This window comes from Gymnoscopelus microlampas (genome assembly GCF_963454915.1).
Source record: "Gymnoscopelus microlampas genome assembly, chromosome: 10".
Classification (NCBI taxonomy): domain Eukaryota; kingdom Metazoa; phylum Chordata; class Actinopteri; order Myctophiformes; family Myctophidae; genus Gymnoscopelus; species Gymnoscopelus microlampas.
This window is the reverse complement of record NC_139947.1, coordinates 3,384,644-3,406,321: the sequence shown is the minus strand read 5'-3', so window position 1 is coordinate 3,406,321 and position 21,678 is coordinate 3,384,644. Positions and strand designations below refer to the sequence as shown.

The window sequence follows — 21,678 nt, the reverse complement described above, 5'->3', positions numbered from 1 at the left end:
GTGTAAAGCGTGTGACAATATGCAGACATGGCATGAGATCCTAGGTCATTGCAATTATGGTGATATTCAAAAACTACCAAGTGGTGTTGAAGGAATGACAATCAATGATAAAAATGACAAATCTGTTTTGCAATGTGATGTATGCACTGAAGGAAAGTTTGTTCAAACTAGGAGCAGGGAGCCAGATGTCAAGAGCCAAAGCAGCTCTGGAATTGGTACACACTGATTTGGCAGGGCCAGTAGACCCAGCATCTAAAGATGGCCATAAATATGCAATATCATTCACTGATGATTATTCAAGAGTGCAGTATTTGTGTACTTTCTGAAAAACAAAGGTGATGCTGTACAAGCTACTGAGAAATTCCTTGCAGATACAGCCCCTTATGGGAAGGTTAAACACATCAGGTCTGACAATGCGTAAGACTTTCATGTGTAATAACTACCAGTCATTACTCAGCAGAAATGGTATCAAACATGAGACATCTGCTCCATATTCGCCACATCAGAATGGCACAGCAGAGAGAAACTGCCGTACCTTATTTGACATGGCAAGGTGTATGTTAATAGAAAGCCAGTTACCGAAAGGGCTATGGACCTACGCAGTACAGACAGCTGCTATTATTAGAAACCGTTGCTTTAGCAACCGCACAAAACAGACACCTTATTTTATGCTGACAGGAAAACGACCAAATCAGTCTAGGATGCATACGTTTGGGTCATGCAGTGTTATGCCTACAAACAGGAGAAGAAGAAACTTGATGCACAAAGGGATTTTTGTTGGTTATGACAAAAATAGCCCAGCCTATTTGGTTTACTATCCCAACAGTGGTAAAGTGCAAAAGCACAGGTTGATTAAGTGTGTGATCCCATCCATTGCAGAGTGACAGACACAGACAGACAGGTCAGTTGATGATGATGTTTTCGAGGTACCGAGATGGGCTAATGGGTCTAGTAAAAATCACCCACTCCTACCACCAGAACAGGTTCAAGAGCAGGTTCACGAGCCTGTTGTAGCTACACCTCAGGAGAGCCAGGTACAGACAGATGAGGCTAAACATCAGCCCGAACGTTACCCATCTAGAGTGAGACCAGCCTATTTGAGAGACTATGTAACTAATGAAAGTGAAGACTAGGTTCAGATGAATGTAGACCACTGTTACAGATTAATGTCTAATGTACCCCTTACATTCGGGGAAGCTGTAACATCACCTAACTCAAAAGAATGGTCTAGTGCAATGGATGAGGAAATGGCACCATTGATAAGCAGTTATGCTACAGAAAGAGTGACGAGCAACTAGGATTGCAAGCATTCAGTGATGCAAACTGGGCAGAAGATGCAAGTGACAGACGTAGCACTAGTGGTTATTGTGTCAGCTTAAACCAAGATGGTCCTTTGATTTCGTGGAGATCTAAGAAGCAACCAACTGTAGTACTCTCTACTTGTGAAGCAGAGTACATGGCTTTAGCAGCAACCCTACAAGAGTGTTTGTATTTGGTTCAACTGTTACGAGGTATTGATGGATTTCATTACATGCAGCCAAAGATTTATGAGGACAATCAAGGTACAATAGCTTTAGCTAAAAATCCTGTACAGAGACAAAGGTCAAAGCACGTTGACATAAAATATAATTAAAATTAAAATATAGTTAATGATGGGAAAATGGTTCTCGAGTATTGTCCTACAGAACACATGTTCTGATGATGTTATGACCAAACCAGCTACAAAGTTTAAGTTGAAAAGTTTTGAAAGATTTATGTTTGGAGAGTAACATACACATTTTGAAGTGTATTATTGTATTTAAGTTTGAGTAGTGGAACGCAGTGAGCTGGGATTGAACCCGAGGCTCCCACTCGCCCAGTGGTGGCTTATCCAACGGGTGCTGAAGCACAGGGCACCAACCTTGGGGGGGCACCAAACGGCGTGAAGAAAAAAAAAATGGCGAAGAACGCCGAAATGTAGAAGCAGGGCTGCTAAAGGAGCGCTACAACCCGAGGCTCCCACTCGCCAGTCCAATGTGTTACCAGTCATGCCAATAGGGCTGAGTCCGACTGGCAGGTCTGTTGCACGCTGGTTCTGGCTAATTTGACTGTGGGGGCTACATTTGATTTATTGTATTTTTATTTTCATTGAAAAAAAAAATCTATCCAATGTGAGATCAAGTGGGGGTGTTAACATATGCTCTCCATTGTATGTACTCTTATTTTGAAGTGCTCAACCGGATAGGGCCGGCGCGTCCATTAAGGCAAAATATATTTTTTTACTTTAAATGCATCACATTTCTGTGAAATGGCAATACTTTCTTTCTTTGAAATAAAAAAACGTGAACATGCATATGATTGCTGTGTTATGTCTGCTGTGAAATGTGCTTGAAGGTCAGTCCTGAGTATGAAGCTTGCCTATCCATCATAAACAAATCACAAGAGGGCAGTAAATGCAATTGTTTGAGCTTTATTTCAAACCCTAACATAAATTTGTCCAAAAATGTAACTAATTTTCTTCATAAAAAGGTAAATTATATTAGTGGTTGCTCTTTTAATTCAAAAAGGAAAAAAATCTAATATTCGCATAATCGTGGTCTGCCAAAACGGCGTGTAGCTGCTGGGGTGCAGAGAGCTGTTGACAGAGGCGGTTTCGGAGTTGCTTCCCACTGCTCTCTCTGCCCCCTGGGTCAAGTGGAGGGAGACCAGGCTCGTCAGGTTCCTCCTCCTCAGGCTCCTCATCTGGAACATCCCCGTTGTCCAGGCAGATGTTGTGCAAGAATGCGCATGACAAGGCAACCTCCGAGGCAAAGGCTGGTCGGACCTCCAGGGCCTTGAGGAAGGTGGTCCGCCAGCATGTCTTCATTTGGCCAAATGCGTGCTCAACAACACATCGTGCCCTGCCATGCATTTTGTTAAAGCGGTCCTGCATTGGCCCATCAAATGGCTTTTTGTGTGGAAATAAAAAAAACAGGTGGTGGGTATAATGACTGGACATAAACCGGGCTATTTCTCAGAATGCGTGTGTCATGGGCAGAACCGGGGTATCCTACAAAAATGTCCAGAAATCTCGCTTCGGAGTCGCAGATGGCCTGGAGCTGGATGGAGTGGAAACCTTTGTAGTTGTAATAGCATTTTTTCATTGTTTTTTGGTGGTTTGATACGGATATGACAGCCAATTGCCCCCACAGCCCTGTTGAATGAGTGATATCGTACCAGTCTGGCAAAGCCTTGGCCAACTTCTCCCAAGCTGTGTGGAGGTAGGAAGTGAATTACTCTTGCTTTTGGCCTCTCTTATTGCTTTTGCTGTATTGTGGATTGCTCTAAAGACTGTGGTTTTTGGGATGTCAAAGGCGTCTGAAGTGACCTTGTAAGACAACCCATGTGCTAGCCAGTAGGTGAACATCAGTATTTCCAGGTGCTGGCCCCAGCCATGGTCTCTCTCCTGATGGAGTATTCTGAGCAGACTGGTGAAGGCCTGCCTGGAGAGCCTGAACTCAGGCTTCATGCTCCTTTCTGGATCCAGATACACCCTTAGTATTTTAACATGGATGTTCAGCATGGTGTATGGTGGGCGCTGGAATGCCAAAATGAACATGAATGAATGAAAATGTGTGTGTGTATGTGCGTTATTCTTATAACAAAGAAAATGTATTTTTAGTTCAAACTTTTATCTGAATCATTACATTTTATACTGAACAAACACTCTAAAGCAGTGATTACTTTCAGAATATAGTGCTTTAACCTTTTAACCATTCAATATCACTTAACCTATCATTAATGCTGGTTTTAAAATAAATGTATCTAATCATTATTTAGCAATTACCTGTTGTCCATGTTCACGAGCAAGTGTGTGCAAAAGGAGTGGAACAATGTTGACCTTTCTTCTGCGACGTCGCTGGCCGAGAAATAAATGCAGAATTAAGAGGCCCAGGGAGGCAAGTGTCAGTCGCATCTTTGGTTGTCACGGCAACGTTGTCATCTGTCGTCAAGGTAACGTGGGACGTCACAAAGGGCTGTTCCATTGCTTTTGTACCCTTTTGGAGCCCTTAAACCCTCCCACACTCAGGCACTTACCAGCTGACTTACCTTAAGCTAATGATGGTGCAGGGCTTGAGGGCTTAGGGCGGAGTTTGGAATTGGGCCACTGGCGTTTTGAAGCACCCGAAAGCCTGCCGGAAGTAGAATTATTGAGTCGTTTTTGGACACACCATAGAGTTATGAGCATGCGCACTAGTGTCCTTTTTGCGTTCTACGGCAGCCTGTGTGTCAAGGATTGAACGCGAGATATTTATTAAATACACTCGAGATGCCTATTTATATGTAAATGCATATGTATTTATGTATAATATGTTTACATATTTATATCTATATATATAAATAAATCTCGGTATGTTGCTCGTGCATGTATTTCTCCCCGCCTGCAGTTCCAGCTTTGGCCACTGGGGTGGCGGCTTCAATGTTTCTCAGCAACTCTGGGGGCTTGGTTTGGAGAGGCGGGGGAGAAGAAAACCACGCCTACTTAGGAGACCATTTGTAGGATTTGTGTACTACTTCGCCTCTAGTGGCTCCAATGGAGGTTGTGTATCTTGCTAAATCAGTGGTTCTCAAACTTTTTCGTGTCAAGGACCCCCAAATAGACACTTATTAGACCGCGGACCCCCACTTGAAAAGATAAGCCAGGGACCCCCATAATAGAAGATTTTTACGGCTCTCTAGCAGTGATTTCAACCATTTTAATTTCAAGGACCCCCAGTTTGACATGCATTAGGGCTACGGGCCCCATTTAATGGCATTTCTATCACTTGGACCGCAATTTATATTGTAAAATCACTGTTAATTTAATTCTAACAGTGATTAACGGGTCCATTTGGTTCCATTTGTACACTCTCTGAGTTACAGACCCATAAGGGTCCATTTTAGCCTGGCGTAGCTATATATCACTGTGCAATTTTTTTTTGCACTCGCAGATTCGTCTGGTCCCAGGCTAGGTCCATTTGGTCCCTGACTCCCTGTCCATCATTTAGCTGGGGACCCCCTGGAACCCCCTCAAGTACCCCTGGGGGTCCTTGGACCCCACTTTGAGAACCAATGATGTGCTAAATTAACAATCTTTGTCTTTGGGGAATAGAATTGACACTACCCGAGACCAACAGTAGGGGGCATCAATACACCAACTGGCGTCTAGACAAAGTGGTTGTCAGAAGAAGAACATACCCACAATGCAGTAGTGAAAACAACATGGTGGTGTTGACTGACTGTTGTTGACACTATAAAATACCATAGATTTATATAAAAGACACTTTAAAATACCATAGATTTATATTAAAGTCAAATAAGACAACAAAAACGTGTCGTTTCTAAACAGTGTCGTCGTTAAGCAGCAGGAGGACGTTTGTTAGCAGCTCAACCACTGAAACACAGCAGGTAAAGATCAACTCATTCATGTTGGGTTTCATCTGTTTATCATTTAAGATGAACGAATCGTGTCTTGTTTAATCTATTTGTCTTTATTCATTAATTTAAGTTGGAACATAAATCTAGTTACTCAGCTGTTAATTTGCTTGTTATAAAGTGATTATAAACACAAACAATAGCTTCATAATATCCCAGATTGTCCTGGAATGTAAAGCCAGTAAAGCCCGTATTTCTCCAACCATGTACAAATGCAAAATGTAAGGTGATTACCCGCTTGCCCCAAATGTTAACTCGGTGTCCGGCTTGTTTGTGCAATGTATTAGTCCATATTTTTCAATAAAGATGTGTTTTAATCCCGTTTGTGGACGATTCTGTCGGAAGTTACCAATGGGCGTTATTGAGGGGGCGCATCCGGTGAAAGCCGGAATTACACTCAATGTAAAAAAAATGGCGCTCGGCCACAAACGGGATTAAAACACTTCTTTGTTAAAGTATATGGACTAATACGTTGCACAAACAGGTCGAACACCGAGTTAACATTTGGGCCAACCGGATAAGCACCTATGACTTGCATTTGTACACGTTTGGAGAAGTACAGGCTTTGGAGCTTACATTCCAGGCCAATCTAGGAGAGTGGTAGCTAAGACTCTCGTAGAGATAAAAACTGTCAACATCGATAAAATACATCTACGAGAGTCTAAGCCTATAGCTCCACAGCAGCAGCAATAAGACATTGATATACATGTGTAGCTTGTTGTTGTTGACGTCACTATTATCATTGTAACTCTACAGTAACATCAGTGTGTTATAGCATTACTGTGGTTAATCTCCATATAAGCAATGAGGTGTAAACGAGCTTGTAAATCAGCAGGATCTCTACTCTGTCCACAGTAATGTTAATTTTGTTAAATGAAGTTAGAGCTCCATGTCTTCATGCACCAGACACTGAATCCTTACCAACTAAACATTTGCCATAATAGTGTGTCAGAGAGAGTGACCATCCATGTAATGTATGGCATTGAAAATAGTTTCCCTGTCTTATTCATGGGCTGCAAATTAACAGTTTAGCTTCCAACCATATTACTATGTACATACTAGAGGTGGGCATAGATTAATTTTTTTAATCTAGATTAATCTATCTGCAATCCTGGAGTTAATCTAGATTAATCTAGATTAAAATGGTTCATTTGAAGTCTGCCGAAGGCATTCAAAATATGTGTGTTCTACCCAAATAATGACCAGAAGTAAGGCCTTGCTTTTTCTTTCCTCCTTACGTTTCTCAGGCCAGGTAGCCCATTACACCATGAGTCCATCAAATATTGCGATATCGATACGATATACGATATTACCGTTAAAATGTCATATTCTATATTTTAAGTGTTGCAACGTCAAATTATTTAAAAAAAAACTGTCAATATCACTATTTAAGTGCTATTGGGTTCCCACAGTTGTTATTTGATATTCTAAGTGTAGCAACATTGAAAACTAAGCATTCTTCAAAAAACTTCTATAACAAGTCAGTATCACTCTTAACTTTAAGTATCCTATTTTTTTGGTTCACACTTTTGACTTTTTATTTGATATTCTAAGTGTAGCAACAATGAAAACTGAGTATTCTTCTTCTTAAAGAAAAAAAGCAAGTCAGTGCACTCTTATTTTGAATTTCTCTGACCTAAAGTAAAACGGGACACACGCTCTTATTTTGAAGGCCAACCGTCCGGAATCAAGTGTTACTCTCGTTTGACTTGACGGACATTTGATTCTAAGTGAAAGACAAGTCGCGTAAAATCACTGAGTTCAATAAAACGAACGTCAATCCGACGAATGGACATAAACAGTCAAGCTTTTCATACAGAAGGCTTTAGGCAGCTTGTTACATTAAGGACATTCATTTTCAATGAGAGGCGAGGGAGTGCAGCTCCTCTAACTCTAAGCAGCAGGTAGGAGGAGCAGTCTGACACACGCATGTATGCTCGTCACACAAACACATCGCTCGCGCGCGCACACACACCCACACCCACACACACACACACACACACACACACACACACACTTTCAACAAGTTGAAATCAACGCTACATGCAGAGTCCCCCCCTCCCCCCCCCCCCCGCTCGGGCGCGGACACACACTTACACACTTACACACACACTTACACACACACACACACACACACACACACACACACACACACACACACACACACACACGCACACACGCACACACGCACACACGCACACACACACACACAGACACAGAGTAAAGCTAATGTACTTGGCTCCCAGACCCACCTTTGAGAATAGATTAACGGCGGTAATTTTTTTATCGCGCGATAAGAGTCCGCCGTTAACTTAGCCCGGTAACGCCGGCCTTAGTACATACTGTAGTAATATAATGTAGTTGTCTGTTTTCTTAAACCAGAAATATTGTACTCAACAACCTGAAGGATAATACTGCAAGAATCATGTTGTACTTGCTCATCCCATTATCTTCCAGTTTAAAGTAAAAGTTGTAAAAAAAAGAAAGAAAAAAAAAGAAAACAAGTCTGATCTAGCTCACAATGTGTCTCTTTTAGTTCTGCTATTTTCAGATCACCTACGTATATACGGTAGGTTTAAAGTCTGGTTACACTGATTTTTATGCCATACATTTTCTGCATTTTGCCGTGGGACCCACAGATCCGACCACTATGCCCATATATGGTCATATGCATATATGGGACCGAGCGACTTCAAACTCGGCTTCTCGAGTAGTTCAGATATCCAGTTGTCCAGAACTGCCGATCCAACCAATATGCCCATATAAGGGCTTTCCAAAGTATGGGCATATACTGATGACATCAGGGATCTCCATATATGGTCACAAAAGCGACACAGGTAGATAGACATAAACAGACATCTCCATATATGGTCACAAAAGGGACACAGACAGACAGGTACAACGGTTTCTCTGACAAACCCCCAACACTATGACTCAGACATATTGGTCAGATGGGCAGTGTGACGTAGGTGTAAGTGGCCCGAATCTCTAGTACAATAATAATACCCAATGACTATGTTTTAGGGGGAAAAGAACCATGGAACCCCATCTTTAAAGTCCTTATTCAATTCCTTCATTTCAGGCCAGTGTGTGGAGTCCAGACTGCAGGTTAAGATGAACTTTCCCCCCCCCCTTTTTTTTCTCTGTTCTGTTGTAGGACTGTCACTATATCTAATTTTACTAAGAAATAATTATGACAAACTATACCATGCAATGATAATATCCCGATGATCAAAAAAATTGCTCATCCTGTCTGGTTGCAGAAACATAAAGAAACAGATTGGCTACTTTCACCTTATTCACTTTAGACCATTATTTGCATTGCAGGAGTCCATCTTTTGACACATTCTTCTTTATGTAATCTTACATTACAAATGATTTCTCCCCTAATATATAAATCCTATAATCTTGCACCCAAGATTCATATGGTAATGAGTTGGGCTTAGGCCATATTGCCTTTACCTTCTGCAAATATTACTGTTATTCTTGACACCACTAGGTCTGCAGTTATTAAAGTCTTTATTCAATTCCTTCATTCAGAGCAGTGTGTGGAGTCCAGACTGCAGGTGAAGATGAACTCTCCAGACTCAGCCAGGGACATTTCTATTAAACACGAGGAACCTGAAGACCACCCACTCAGTAAGTTTCACATGTCTGACATTGTGTTCTGTTCTGCTCTGTTGTAGAAGTGCAACAATATAACATTTTCACTGTACAAAAACCATTGCAAAAATATCTTGACTGATAATAATAAACCGTAACAAAATAACATAACCAAAAATAATTGTACACATTGTACATTGTACTGATTCTATCAGAAGTGGAAAAATACTTCCTTTATCAGTGTGCAGCAATTTGGCGCTGATCGTCAAAACGGTTTGTGAGATTCGTCCCGGATACACAGACAGACTGATTCGCAGACTCGCTGACCTATTTCCAGACGTACAGAGCCACGCCATGAAAAATATTATACATAGATTTTAAACTACGACCCAACTTTCACCCGACATTTCAAGCTTTCATGTGTGGAGATGTTTCTGTTTCATGATGTCATGCACTTAACGGCAGGAGATGTGATTGGTCTACTTTTGAGGGGAAATACATACTGTACATACTGTGGGATACTGCTCAAGGCCAAGACACAGAAGGCAGGGTACAAACCCAATTACGGGCGTTTATTTCAGAATCGGGCTTCACAGAGCATTGTTCATGCGTTTAAATCATAAGGTAAGTATTGGTGAGTATTTGGGGTTTCCATGCATCATAATTCAGCATTGCTTTACATCGTTCCACAGGTTGCCTATGAAGTAAAAGAGACAGTCTTTTAGTTCTACATTTCACCAGCAATTACAATTGTGAGGGACATAGTGGAGTATTCGCTTAATTTTTCCAGTCTCGGATGCGCTCCACCTTGCGCTCTCTGCGGTCTCACACATCCTCTCCCCATGGCGAAGCCGAGGTAGTCGGTCTCCGTCAAGCCGATGCGGCATTTCTTTGCGTTTGCGGTCAGCCCGGCTCATCTGAGGGCGTCCAGTATGGCGTGGAGGTGCTGCAGGTGGAGGGTCCAGCTGGGGCAGTGGATTACGATATCATCTAGGTAGGCGCGGTGCGGCCGCAGCACTCGATCCATCAGCCGCTGGAAGGTGGCTGGCACGCCATGCACTCCGAACGGCAGTGTACTGGAAAAGGCCATCGGGCGTGGAGAAGGCCGTCTTCGCCTTGGCCCGGTCCGTCAGAGGCACCTGCCAGTAGCCCTTGGTCAGGTCGAGGGTGTTGACGAACCCGGGCCGGTCCGAGGCGCTCGATGAGCTCGTCCACCCGGGGCATCGGATACACGTCGAAGGTGGAGACGTCATTTAGCCATCGAAAATCATTGCAGAACCGCAGGGTCCCGTCGGGTTTCGGCACTACAATTGGACTCGACCAGGGGCTGTAGGACTCTTCTATGACCCCGAGCTCCAACATCTTGGTCACTTCCTCCTTTATGGCCCCACGTCTGGCCTTGGGAATACGATACGGGCGTTGACGCACCACCTTCCCGGGGTCGGTGCACATGTCGTGGCGTATGCCGGTGGTCCGTCCGGGGACCTCGGAGAAGATATCCCGACTCCGCCCCAGCAGGTCCTTGATCTCCTGGGTCTGGGCGGGGGAGAGGTCGTCTCCGATGGGGACCGGGGGCAGGCTCTGCGGGGAGACGGTGGCCAACAAGGCCGGCATGGGCAGCGGCTGGGCTGTGTTCCATCTTTTTAAAATGTTCATGTGGTATATGGCCTTTTCGCCGGCCGGGCTGGCTCACTTTGTAGTCCACGGGCCCCATCTTTTCCACCACTTCATACGGTCCTTGCCATTTCGCCAGGAATTTGCACTCGCTGCTGGGGACTAGCTTTCTCCCCCACCTGGAACTCACGGAGCGTCACGCCGTGGTTGTAGGTGCGGGCCTGGTCTCGTTGGGTCTTCTCCATGTGTTCGCGCACCAGAGGCCATATCTTCTTCGCCCGGGCCTGGAGGCGGTCCACATGCTCCACAACGCTGCGGTGGGGGGAAGGCTGGCACTCCCAGGCTTCCTTGGCGATATCGAGTTGTCCACGGGGTCTCCGGCCGTACACCAATTCAAATGGCGAGAACCCCGTGGACACCTGCGGCACCTCCCTGATGGTAAAGAGCACATACGGGATCAACTGGTCCCAGTCTTTCCCGTCAACATCAATACATTTTTTAAACATTTTGTTTAGCGTCTGGTTGAACCTTCCACCAGACCATCGGTTTGGGGGTGGTAGACTGAGGTACGTATGCATTTCACTTTTAACTCATTGAGTGCAATCTATTTTTATTTTTTTTAGAACCCAAGATATCATTATCTGAAGATTTGCAGCTCCATCCACTCCTTGTTTAACTTATAACTGAAAAAGACTGTATTTTGCTTCCTTTTCTTTTCTTTTTTTATTTTTTTATCCTGTGATTTTTGTAACCCATTTTTTTTCACCCGGTGCCAATTTCCTAAGTGATCCTGGGCGCTACACCAGCCCTACACCAGTCCCCCACAGCCAGGGAGCGCAGGGCCGAGCTCATGCTTCCTTCAATGCGTGAGAGCCAACTGACCTTCTTGTCACCTGACAGGGGGAAGCGGGCCAAAATACGCTCATATGTCTTTTGCACACCCAGGTGGGCCCCCGGCTGGTGCGTGTGGCCTAAGTACAACACTCGTGACGTATACGTTTTAGGCACCAGCAATTGTTCAATCATATCCCCCCCTTGTCTAGCACCCCTCTATACAACAGTCCCTTTTTAACAAGAACGGGGGATTCAGTGCACTCACCCCGTCACAGTTCTTGCCTTTGATGGTGGCGACATTCTGGCGCGCCATGTCCAAATTTGGATCAGTCCACTGCGCCGTGGCGAACTCGCCTGCCCTCAGGGGTTCAGTCGGTTCGGCGCTCGGGAACTCGGCGAAGGGGTCCGGGTCCTCGTCGGTGGCCTCTCCTCTGTCTCCTCGGTCCTGTCCTCTTCGGGGGACGTGCCGCTCACTCCGTCGGGGGAGGTGGGTCGGAACGCCGGGCAGGCGTGGAGTGGGCCCGGTGGCGGCGGGGTGTTCCACTTCGTAGGCCAGGGTCCCAGTAGCGGGCGAACAGGACACAATCGGCCCCGATCAGCAGCGGCACAGGCAGGTTCGGCACAACGCCCCTCGGCGTCTGGATGCGGAGCTGCATCACTGGATAGTGGCGCACGTCGCCGTGCACGCAGGTCACCGGGACGGTGGTGGCGCCGAGCTTTCCCGCGAGGTCAGGGCGCATGAGCGTCACCGCGCTCCCCGAGTTAAGGAGGGCATGGGTGTCGGTGCCCCCGATCTTCACCGGCAGGCGGGCGTGGTGTCGGTGTCCGGTCCCGGTGTGCAGGCAGGGGCGGGCGGCGTCAAAGCTGGCAGCGGTCTCGACCCGGGCAGGCCCAGGATGTGGTCCGCTTGGCCACAGACGTAGCAGCGCCGGTGCTGTGGGCCCCGGGTGGGCCCCTCGGCGACGGCGGCTTCGGTTCGGGCGGCGGACGGGTTCGGTGGGGGCGCCCTCCTCCGGTCGCGGCTGGCCTTCTCCTCGCCGGGGGCCTCGGCTGCGTCTGCCCTCATCATGTCCACGCTCACTAGGTGGTTCTCCAGTGAATTCGTGCTCACTTGTGAGGCGTATCTTCGGGCGTCAGGCGGCAAGGAACGAATACATCGGTCAATCACTAGTCGGTCGATCACGGGGGTCTCTCCTCCACTCGTCAGCCAGCTGTGCACTGTGCGTAATAGGGTATACGCTTCAATATCATCTTCTGGTGACAATTTAGTGAGCACCTCCCATGGTGCGTGAGTACTGGCTACATCATCATCCCTCGAACCAACTTTATAACCAGAGGTGACAGAGCCTTCCAGGCTGTAGCTCCTCTGTGGGCATTTTTAAGAACCACTTAAAAACATTTCTGTTTAGACAGGCTTTCGCGGATTTCCCTTGACTTCTTTTTTCTCCTTTGTAGTATGTATGCTGTTTTTGTTGCTGTTATTGTTTTTGCTGCTGTTATTGTTTTTAATTATTGTATTTGCATTGTATGTAAAGCACTTTGTGAGTTTTTCTCTGTGAAATGTGCTATTTAAATAAAATGTACTTACTTACTTACTTATCTCTGGCAATTCTGTCTATTCATTTTTGTACCGTCTGTCTGCAAGTCAGTTTCGCTTTTTACTAGTGCCGTTAAAGTGGTTGCGTGCTCCATCTTGTGGGTTTTGGTGTGGATCAGTATTACCCGTATTCTCCACCATATGTGGGATACTGATCAAGGCCAAGACACAGAAGGCAGGGTACAAACCCAATTAAGGGCATCTATTTCACCAGCAATTACAATTGTGAGGGACATAGTGGAGTATTCGCTTACTGCCTGACCACCCATCCGTTCACCAGAAGAGCCAGTGAGAGACTGAGACAGAGTGGCTGCTTTTGTAGTTTGGTGCCCCACCTAGCCCGTCCTCGCAGGTGCAATAAGTTGGGGCTGATTCATGAGGGAGATTGGCAGGTAACGCCCCTCGATGACGCGGCCCAGGCTGCTGCGCTGACTGTTGAGCCTCTCTCTGTCTCTCTCCCACTGTCTCTCCACGGTGAGGTGCCTACCTGTCAGGCGGTCTCCTAGCGAGACTCCACAATACATACAGACAAACCCTGTTCTATACCAAACGCATTAGCGTTATCTATAGAAGAACGCGTATCTGAGCCTGTCTTGCATCTATTATTTTGGAGTGCCGCTTTTTTCACTTTGGTGGTATTTTTTTATGTACCTGTTCTGTAATGGCTTGGCCTATGGCCAAATTTACTCTTCCGGGAACCAATAACTAGTTCCCCCAGGAATCCGCGATTCCGCGATCGCGGATATTACTGCAAATTTCAAGGCCGTCCGTGGATTTTAAAGCTGTCCGCGGAATACAAGGCTCAGTGCAGAACACAAGAAGATCGGCTTTTTCCAAATAGTATGACAGAGGGAGGGGTATGTCATGTGGTGTAGGTGGTGGGGGGCGGTGGAGTATGGTGTGTGTGTATGTGGGGGGGGGGGGGGGGGGGGGTTTGGAGCTTGAAATACACACACGTTTTAGCATTAAAATATACTGTGAGTACCAAAGTAAAAGTACTTACATTTTCAGAAAATAGCAGATCTACAAGCTTGTAAAGCATCACATTGTAGATCGGCTGTGTGTGGTTACTGTAGGTTTTGTATTAATAATCAAATCTGCAAAGTAACAAGTGACTAAAGCTGTCATATGCTGTAATTGTAGTGGAGTAGAAGTAACAAAAATGGAAAGGAAAATAAAAGTACCTCAAAATTAAACTGTGCATTGTAAGCACTTGCATAGTACTTGAGTAAATATACTTAGTTACTTTACAGCACCACTGAGCAGTCAATGACTGACAAGCTAGCTAACACCAGGTGTACTGATTGCTAGAGTGAAGAGAGACATGGGTTCATATTAATGGCCTTAACTTAAAATGTATACATCACACAGCTTAGATCATCGGATTAAATTGGAGAGCAGACCCGTGCGAACTTGGTGATGTAAAAAACATATCTGTAATGTAAAAAATCCATAATTGCTCTCCGCGGAATCAAGACTTGCTCTCCGTGGAATCAAGACTTTTTCTCCGGATTCCTGGGGGGACTAAATAACACAGCAAAGACAACACACAAGCCCTTGTAGACGCACAGCCAGCAACTGAGAAGTTGTGGGTGTTTTTGTGTACCTGAGAAGATGTAACCAAACGGTCCCTTACATGTCCACTTGGTTCCATTTGTACACTCCAGAGTTAAATTAAAGGGACTACACCATGAATTAAAAAAAATATATATATATATATTTAATATCATATTGTTTATGTCCCTCAAGCGTTTTTCAAAAGGTTTGAGCCTAAATCAAGCCTCAGATATACTCATTCCAACTAACTTCTCTCTGGCTTATAAAGCACTTTCACCTGCAATACCACATTGTCCTGTTTGGCACGGGGCGCTATTGAGCCAGTTTGTATGCATGTTATTAGTGCAGCAGCTAACTGCAGAATATAGCAAGAATCGTTCACTTTGTGATGCAAGCATGAAATTTGGTACATTTACTCTTCAAACCCCACTCTTTTCAAAAATACCGCTGGCCACGCAAAATTCCAAAATGGCGGCCCACAAATCCAAGATGTCCGTCCAAAAGTTAGGTTTTTCCTTTATAACTCGAAATGTATTGATTTTAAGCACCATAAATGTATTAAAGGTGAATATAAATTTGGGCATTGCGGATATTTTGGTACCAAGTACATGTATGTATCTATTATGGTTCTTGAGATACACCATATAGGTACTTTTACAGACTCGGGAGAGCAATACATTTGTAACACTGATTGTTGTTAAGTAAATATGCCAAAATGAAAATGTTATTTTCATAACCTGTTTTCAGTAGGGCTGTAACATAACATTCTAAATCAAAAACTAAAACAACTTAACAACTCTTAACAACTATGAAACTTTCTTTTTGGTGTGCACATGTGGCACATTTTGGTCTATGTGTTCAAATGGGGCCATTGCAGTACAGAATTTAGACATTGATAAAATCTTACAAATGCAATAGAGTGAATGTCAGCACACAACCAGGGCACACTGGTGACATCACTGCTGTGTAACTCAGCATGGGGTTCAGTGTCGGCTGATTTAGATTAATGTTTTATTAGCCTTGTAGTTGTAATAGTATAGTTTAGTTTAGTGTCCCAAATGCTGTCTGACTGCCCCATATCCATTAGCTAGTAAAACATAGTTGGTAGTTAGTAGATATAGTTAGATAGCCGCACCTGAATCGAAAGGGTGTGCCAGTGCGGGAGAGCCGAGCCAAGGGCTTAAGTTACCCGGATGGTGTACAGATCACACGGGACTTAAATGGCATTGGAAGAATGATCGGGCTAGGTGTAGGTTAACCGATAATAACTGAACCTAGTTGTAAGGCACTGGAAGACAATCCATCCTTCTTCTATGAGCCAATCAAGAAAAACAAAGCTGACTTCTTCAGACAGAATTCCTCTTCTGCTGAACCCTCAAAGCAGAAGCTTCTCAAGGAGGACTGTCAGCTGTTCTCAAAGCTTTTCATCTCCTGTCAGAGCCGAGTATGTGACCTGCGGGAGATCAGCATGAGAACCAGTCCTTTCCTGCTGCGTTGAGCAAGGGTGGAAGACTGGTACTCTTGCCAGAAGTCTCAGCTGTCCTCTATCCTTGAGACTTATGTCCCACCAGTTGACAAAGAACCTGAGGCAGATGTTCTCATTGTAGATGGGTCAGCTTTGGTCCATGCCCTGCCACCAAAAATATCCAAGACATTTGAGGACTATGCAGCTCTTGACTTCCTACCAGTGATATACATGTACAGCAGCAAGTACACAATGACACATCTGGTCTTTGATGTGTACAGCCCATCGAGTCTTAAAGCTGAAACCAGGTCCAAACGTGGCCATGGAGGAAGACGCAAGGTGACAAATAAGAACACTATGCCATCTAACTGGCATAACTTCCTGAGGCACAAGTTGTATCACTTTCTTGCCAACAAGGTTGCACAAATGTTCGTTCCAAATATTGTGATTGTCACAAAGGGACCTGCTGTCCTCAGCACGCATGAAACTGGTCTTGATGGACTGGATAAATGCTCTCATGAGGAAGCTGATAGCTGCATCTTTGTGCACGCCAAACATGCTGCAGAACATGGTAGCCAATCCATCCTGATCAAGGCAAATGACACAGATGTTCTCATCTTAGCACTAAGTGTCTTCGCTGCTCTTCAAGAGGCTGGACTACAGCAGATGTGGGTTGCATTTGGACAAGGTCAGAGCCTGCGCTGGATCAGTGTGCATGACCTATTTCATTTTGTTGGCCAGGAGAAGGTCAAAGGCATGCTATTCTTTCATGCCTTTACAGGATGTGACACTGTGTCAGCCTTCCGCAACAAAGGCAAGAAAACTGCTTGGCAGACATGGGACATATGCCCAGAGGTCTCGCCTGTATTCTCCAAACTGGGTATTTCCCACAGTGGAGGATTGTGACCTACAGATTCTGGAGAGGTTTGTCATCCTAATATATGACAGATCCAGTACAGCTGCTACTGTGGATGAGGCCAGGTTTGACATGTTTGCCAGAAAGCAGAGGCCTTATGAGTCAATCCCACCAACCAGAGCAGCTTTGCTCCAACACACCAGGCGTACTGCCTACCAGGCTGGTTGTGTGTGGGCCCAGGCAACCCAGTGTCAGCCAGGAGTAGAGGACCCTGCAGACTGGGGATGGCAGAAGGTTGGTGAGGAATGGCAGGTCTTCTGGACAGCCAACTCTCCAATAGCCAAGACGTGCGAACAGCTTACCAAATGTGGCTGTAAATGTGGCTGTCGTGGCAGGGTGCAAGTGCTATAAACGGGGTCTCATGTGTACAGCTCTGTGCAGTTGCAACTGTGAGGTGTAACTCAAACCTCTTTTTTATGCTCTCCCGGTTCCGTAAAAGAACCTATAAGCTGTATCTCAAGAACCGCAATAATATAGACATGCACTAGGTACCAAAATATCCACTTTTATCAATGTCTAAATTCTGTACTGCAATGGCCCCATTGGATTCATAGACCAAAAAACATATGCACGCCAAAAAAAAAGTATCATAGTTGCTAAGATATGATTACTTCAAGTTAACGGCAGCCATCTTGGATTTAGAATTGTATGTTATAACCCTACTGAAAATAACAGGTTATGAAAATAACACCAAATATCACCATATTCACTTATTAACAATCAATGTTACACATTTCTTACTCTCCTGAGTCTGTAAAAGTACCTATATGCTGTACCTCAAGAACCGTAATAGATACAGACATGTACTTAGTACCAAAATATCCGCAATGCCCAAATTTATATTCAACTTTAATGCATTTATGGTGCTTAAAATCAATACATTTCGAGTTATAAAGGAAACACCTAACTTTTGGACAGACATCTTGGATTTGTGGGCCGCCATTTTGGAATTTTGCGTGGCCAGCGGTATTTTTGAAAAGAGTGGGGTTTGAAGAGTAAATGTACCAAATTTCATGCTTGCATCACAAAGTGAACGATTTTTCTCTTAGCAGCTCCACTATATCTCCTGGTTCTGTGTGGAAAAAGTTTTTTTTTTTTAAAGAGAAAGAAAAGAATCAGTTCAGAATCAGTTTGGTCTGTTTTGAGACCAATTTACAGAAATCCCCAGATTTGCTGTGAATGCCTGAGTGTTCAAACTGGGGTATTTTTGGGGATAGAAGAGAGGTAGGGGAGACCAAAAACACACAAAAAGAAGAAAAAGTTAAAATTCATGGTGTAGTCCCTTTAACACTGTACTATGTGAACACATTTGGTCTCTGGGCAGTAGGCTACAGCTGCCAGCTGGGAAGGAGGAAAAACACACGCTTTGTGTGTGTTTTTCACAGCTTGATTGTAAATTATCAATATTTTATTCATGAAATAGAACTTGTAGTTGCTGAATCGTTCTTATTTTCACACATACAACTGCTAGATTAAAACTTTTGTTAGAATTGTCTACTCTTTCCATATGTTTAGTGATTGACAGCTTGAAGAGGCGATTAGTTGAACATGCAAATTAACACTTTTGCCCCATCGCAACACCCAGCGAACAAAATGACTCGATTCAAGTGACTAGAAAGATTATTGATCTGTCAGTGGGAATGCAGCTGAAGTAGGTGATACATCCTTTTGTATGGAATACCAAAACTGTTTGTTTACACTGCAGAAATCCAGTGTTCACTATCATGTTATTTTTCTGCTCCAACTAGACATCCTGCACATGGCTGTGTGTAAAGAGGAGAGCAGCCCCAGTCTGCTCCAGGAGGAACCAGAGCCTCCACACATTAAAGAGGAACAGGAGGAGTTACTTCAAAGACCAAAGGAGCCTGATGGGTCAATGTTGACATTACTAGCAGTGAAAAAAGAGGATGAAGACATCTCTTCGCACTGTTCTGAAATTGAAGTTGAGCTTGAATCGGACACTGAAGTCACTGAAGACAGTGACTTCTTTGATTGTAGTATGTTAAGTCACCTGAAAACCCACCAGCGTATACGCACTGGAGAAAAAGCTTTCCAGTGTAAACTGTGTGACAAGAGTTTCAGCTTTTCATATCGTCTCCAGAGGCACCAGCTTATCCACACTCGAGAAAAAGCTGTCCATTGTAAACATTGTGATAAGAGTTTCAAAAAGCCATCTGACCTGAAGCGACACCAGTGTGTCCACACTGAAGAAAAACCTTTCCTATGTGAACATTGTGGTAAGAGTTTCAATAGGCCATCTGCCCTGAAGAAACACCAGCGTATCCACACTGGAGAAAAAGCTTTCCATTGTAAACATTGTGATAAGAGTTTCAGAGATTCACGTAATTTGAAGACACACCAGAATGTCCACACTGGGGAAAAAACTTTCCACTGCAAACATTGTGACAAGAGTTTCTTTCAGTCATCTGACCTGAAGAAACACCAGCGTATCCATACTGAAGACAGTGATGATTGGGAGGAGTCCAGTGGAGGTCAGTCAGTGTTAAACACAGGGACAGGACTTACATTGGTGGGGAACACTGGGAGTTGGAATAAAAGGGGTCGATGAAATACAATTAAATCAGAAATATTAACAGGGAAGCCGTAATGCTCCGGCTTTCAAGTTGTATTTGTACTCACCATTTTTAACCAGCCTCTCCCCTTCTATCTTCCTCCCTCTCTCGCCCCTCTGCCCCCCTCTCTCTCTCACAGGAGTGAGGCCCCAGTCTTCCCAGACTCAGTTCTTTTCCTGTTCTGAGTGTTCATACTCCTTCACATCTCAGCTCTTCCTCCATAAACACATCAGGCGTAAACACAACGACCTCTACCGCCAAATGCTGAGTAATGGACAGATCACCTCATCAGCCCAACAGCAAATCAACAGCTTTACAACCAGCCCTAAACAAAGAGAAAAACCTTACCACTGTAAATATTGTAACCAGTGTTTCACTGCGCCAGGTACCCTGAAGGTACACCTGCGTGTCCACACTGGAGAAAAACCTTTCCATTGTAAAATTTGTCGCCAGAGTTTCAGTCGGCCATATGACCTGAAGATACACCAGCGTGTCCACACTGGAGAAAAACCTTTCCACTGTCAACATTGTGGCAAGAGTTTCCGAGAGTCATTTATCCTGAAGAGACACCAGCGTGTCCACGCTGGGATAAAACCTTACCACTGTAAACATTGTAACCAGTGTTTCACTGCGTCAGGTAACCTGAAGAGACACCAGCTTATCCACACTGGAGAAAAACCTTTCCATTGTAAACATTGTGACAAAAGTTTCAATAAGTCAGGTAACCTGAAGCAACACCAGCGTGTCCACACTGGAGAAAAACCTTTCCATTGTAAACATTGTGACAAAAGTTTCTTTCAGTCAGGTAACCTGAAGACACACCAGCGTCTCCACACTGGAGAAAAACCTTTCCACTGTCAACATTGTGACAAGAGTTTCCGTGAGTCACGCCAACTGAAGACACACCAGCGTGTCCACACTGGAGAAAACTCTTGTCACAGTGTTAACAGTGTGAGAAGAGTTTCAGTCAGTTAAGTGCTCTGAAAAGATATCAGCATTCACACAAAGGGGGGGGGAAATCAGCTCACTGGGAGGATCACATGAAACCGCTGTATGTTGTCAGGGAGTTGGATTGACAAGTTAAAAAAATAATAATGCTCCTGTCAATAGAAGTTTCCAGGAAGACTCATCTTGTGGAGTCAATCTCCATCTCTTTTGTTTTTCTTATTTTAAAACATTACTACAATCAGTTTAATGTTTACGGTAACGTTTTTCTTTCTTTTTTTACTTAAAGATATTCCAAATTATTGTGGTGTTATTTATTTGTTATAAATGACCATGTAAATCATATTGATTGTATAAGGTAGGACTGTTTTTCCAGAATATGAGTTTTTATATCATGATTTGATGTCATTGTGCTGTGTGCTATTACATGCCCAATGAATGGGGCACCATTTCAATCACCTTTTCTTATTTAATATAATATATGTTTTATGAATTATGACAGTAATTGTTACAATTAATGAAATAGCTATGATCATTATTGTGTTGTATTACATTATTAAATTGTGATGTGAATCAGAATCAGCTTTATTGTCACATAACAGGTTTACACTACAGAAATAAAAAAATGGGTGAAATTAGTTTTTGTGCAAGCTCTGTCGCTTTTATTTCCATAGACATCATTAAAGGGAAGAAGAAGAGGGGGGAGCGGGTGGGCAAGAGGGGAGAGAGATGAATCAGAAAGACGCAAAAAAATGATCTACATATTTACACATAGTACCTGAGGTAAGATATAAAGGTGTGTGAACATAGCAGCAGATGTATACTGTACATGATATACTATGGAGTGCACATGAAGGTCTGTTAAGTATGTCAATCAAGCAATCAAACCATTTCAATCATTTTAATTATATGCTGGTTAACTGAGGGATGTATGTTTTATGATTTATGACTAATAATTACACCTAATGTAATGACTATGATCACTATTAAGTCATATTACATGATTAAGAGTGTGATGTGATAGGCTATAGCAAATTAAAGCCTGTGCAAAGCCCTATAGCACACACACACACACACACACACACACACACACACACACACACACACACACACACACACACACACACACACACACACACAC

The 21,678-nt window shown here is 44.0% G+C and overlaps 1 protein-coding gene across 1 annotated transcript; it reads left to right on the top strand.

The window, feature by feature from the left end:
* Nucleotides 1-8,032: 8,032 nt before the first annotated feature.
* LOC311054408 (uncharacterized protein) lies at nucleotides 8,033-20,929 on the top strand. Its single transcript, XM_084070362.1, has 5 exons — nucleotides 8,033-8,404; nucleotides 8,516-8,541; nucleotides 8,974-9,072; nucleotides 18,768-19,511; nucleotides 19,732-20,929. The coding sequence occupies exons 3-5, from the start codon at nucleotides 9,006-9,008 to the stop codon at nucleotides 20,565-20,567; spliced, it is 1,647 nt and encodes a 548-aa protein (XP_083926488.1). The 5' UTR covers nucleotides 8,033-8,404; nucleotides 8,516-8,541; nucleotides 8,974-9,005; the 3' UTR covers nucleotides 20,568-20,929.
* Nucleotides 20,930-21,678: the final 749 nt, after the last annotated feature.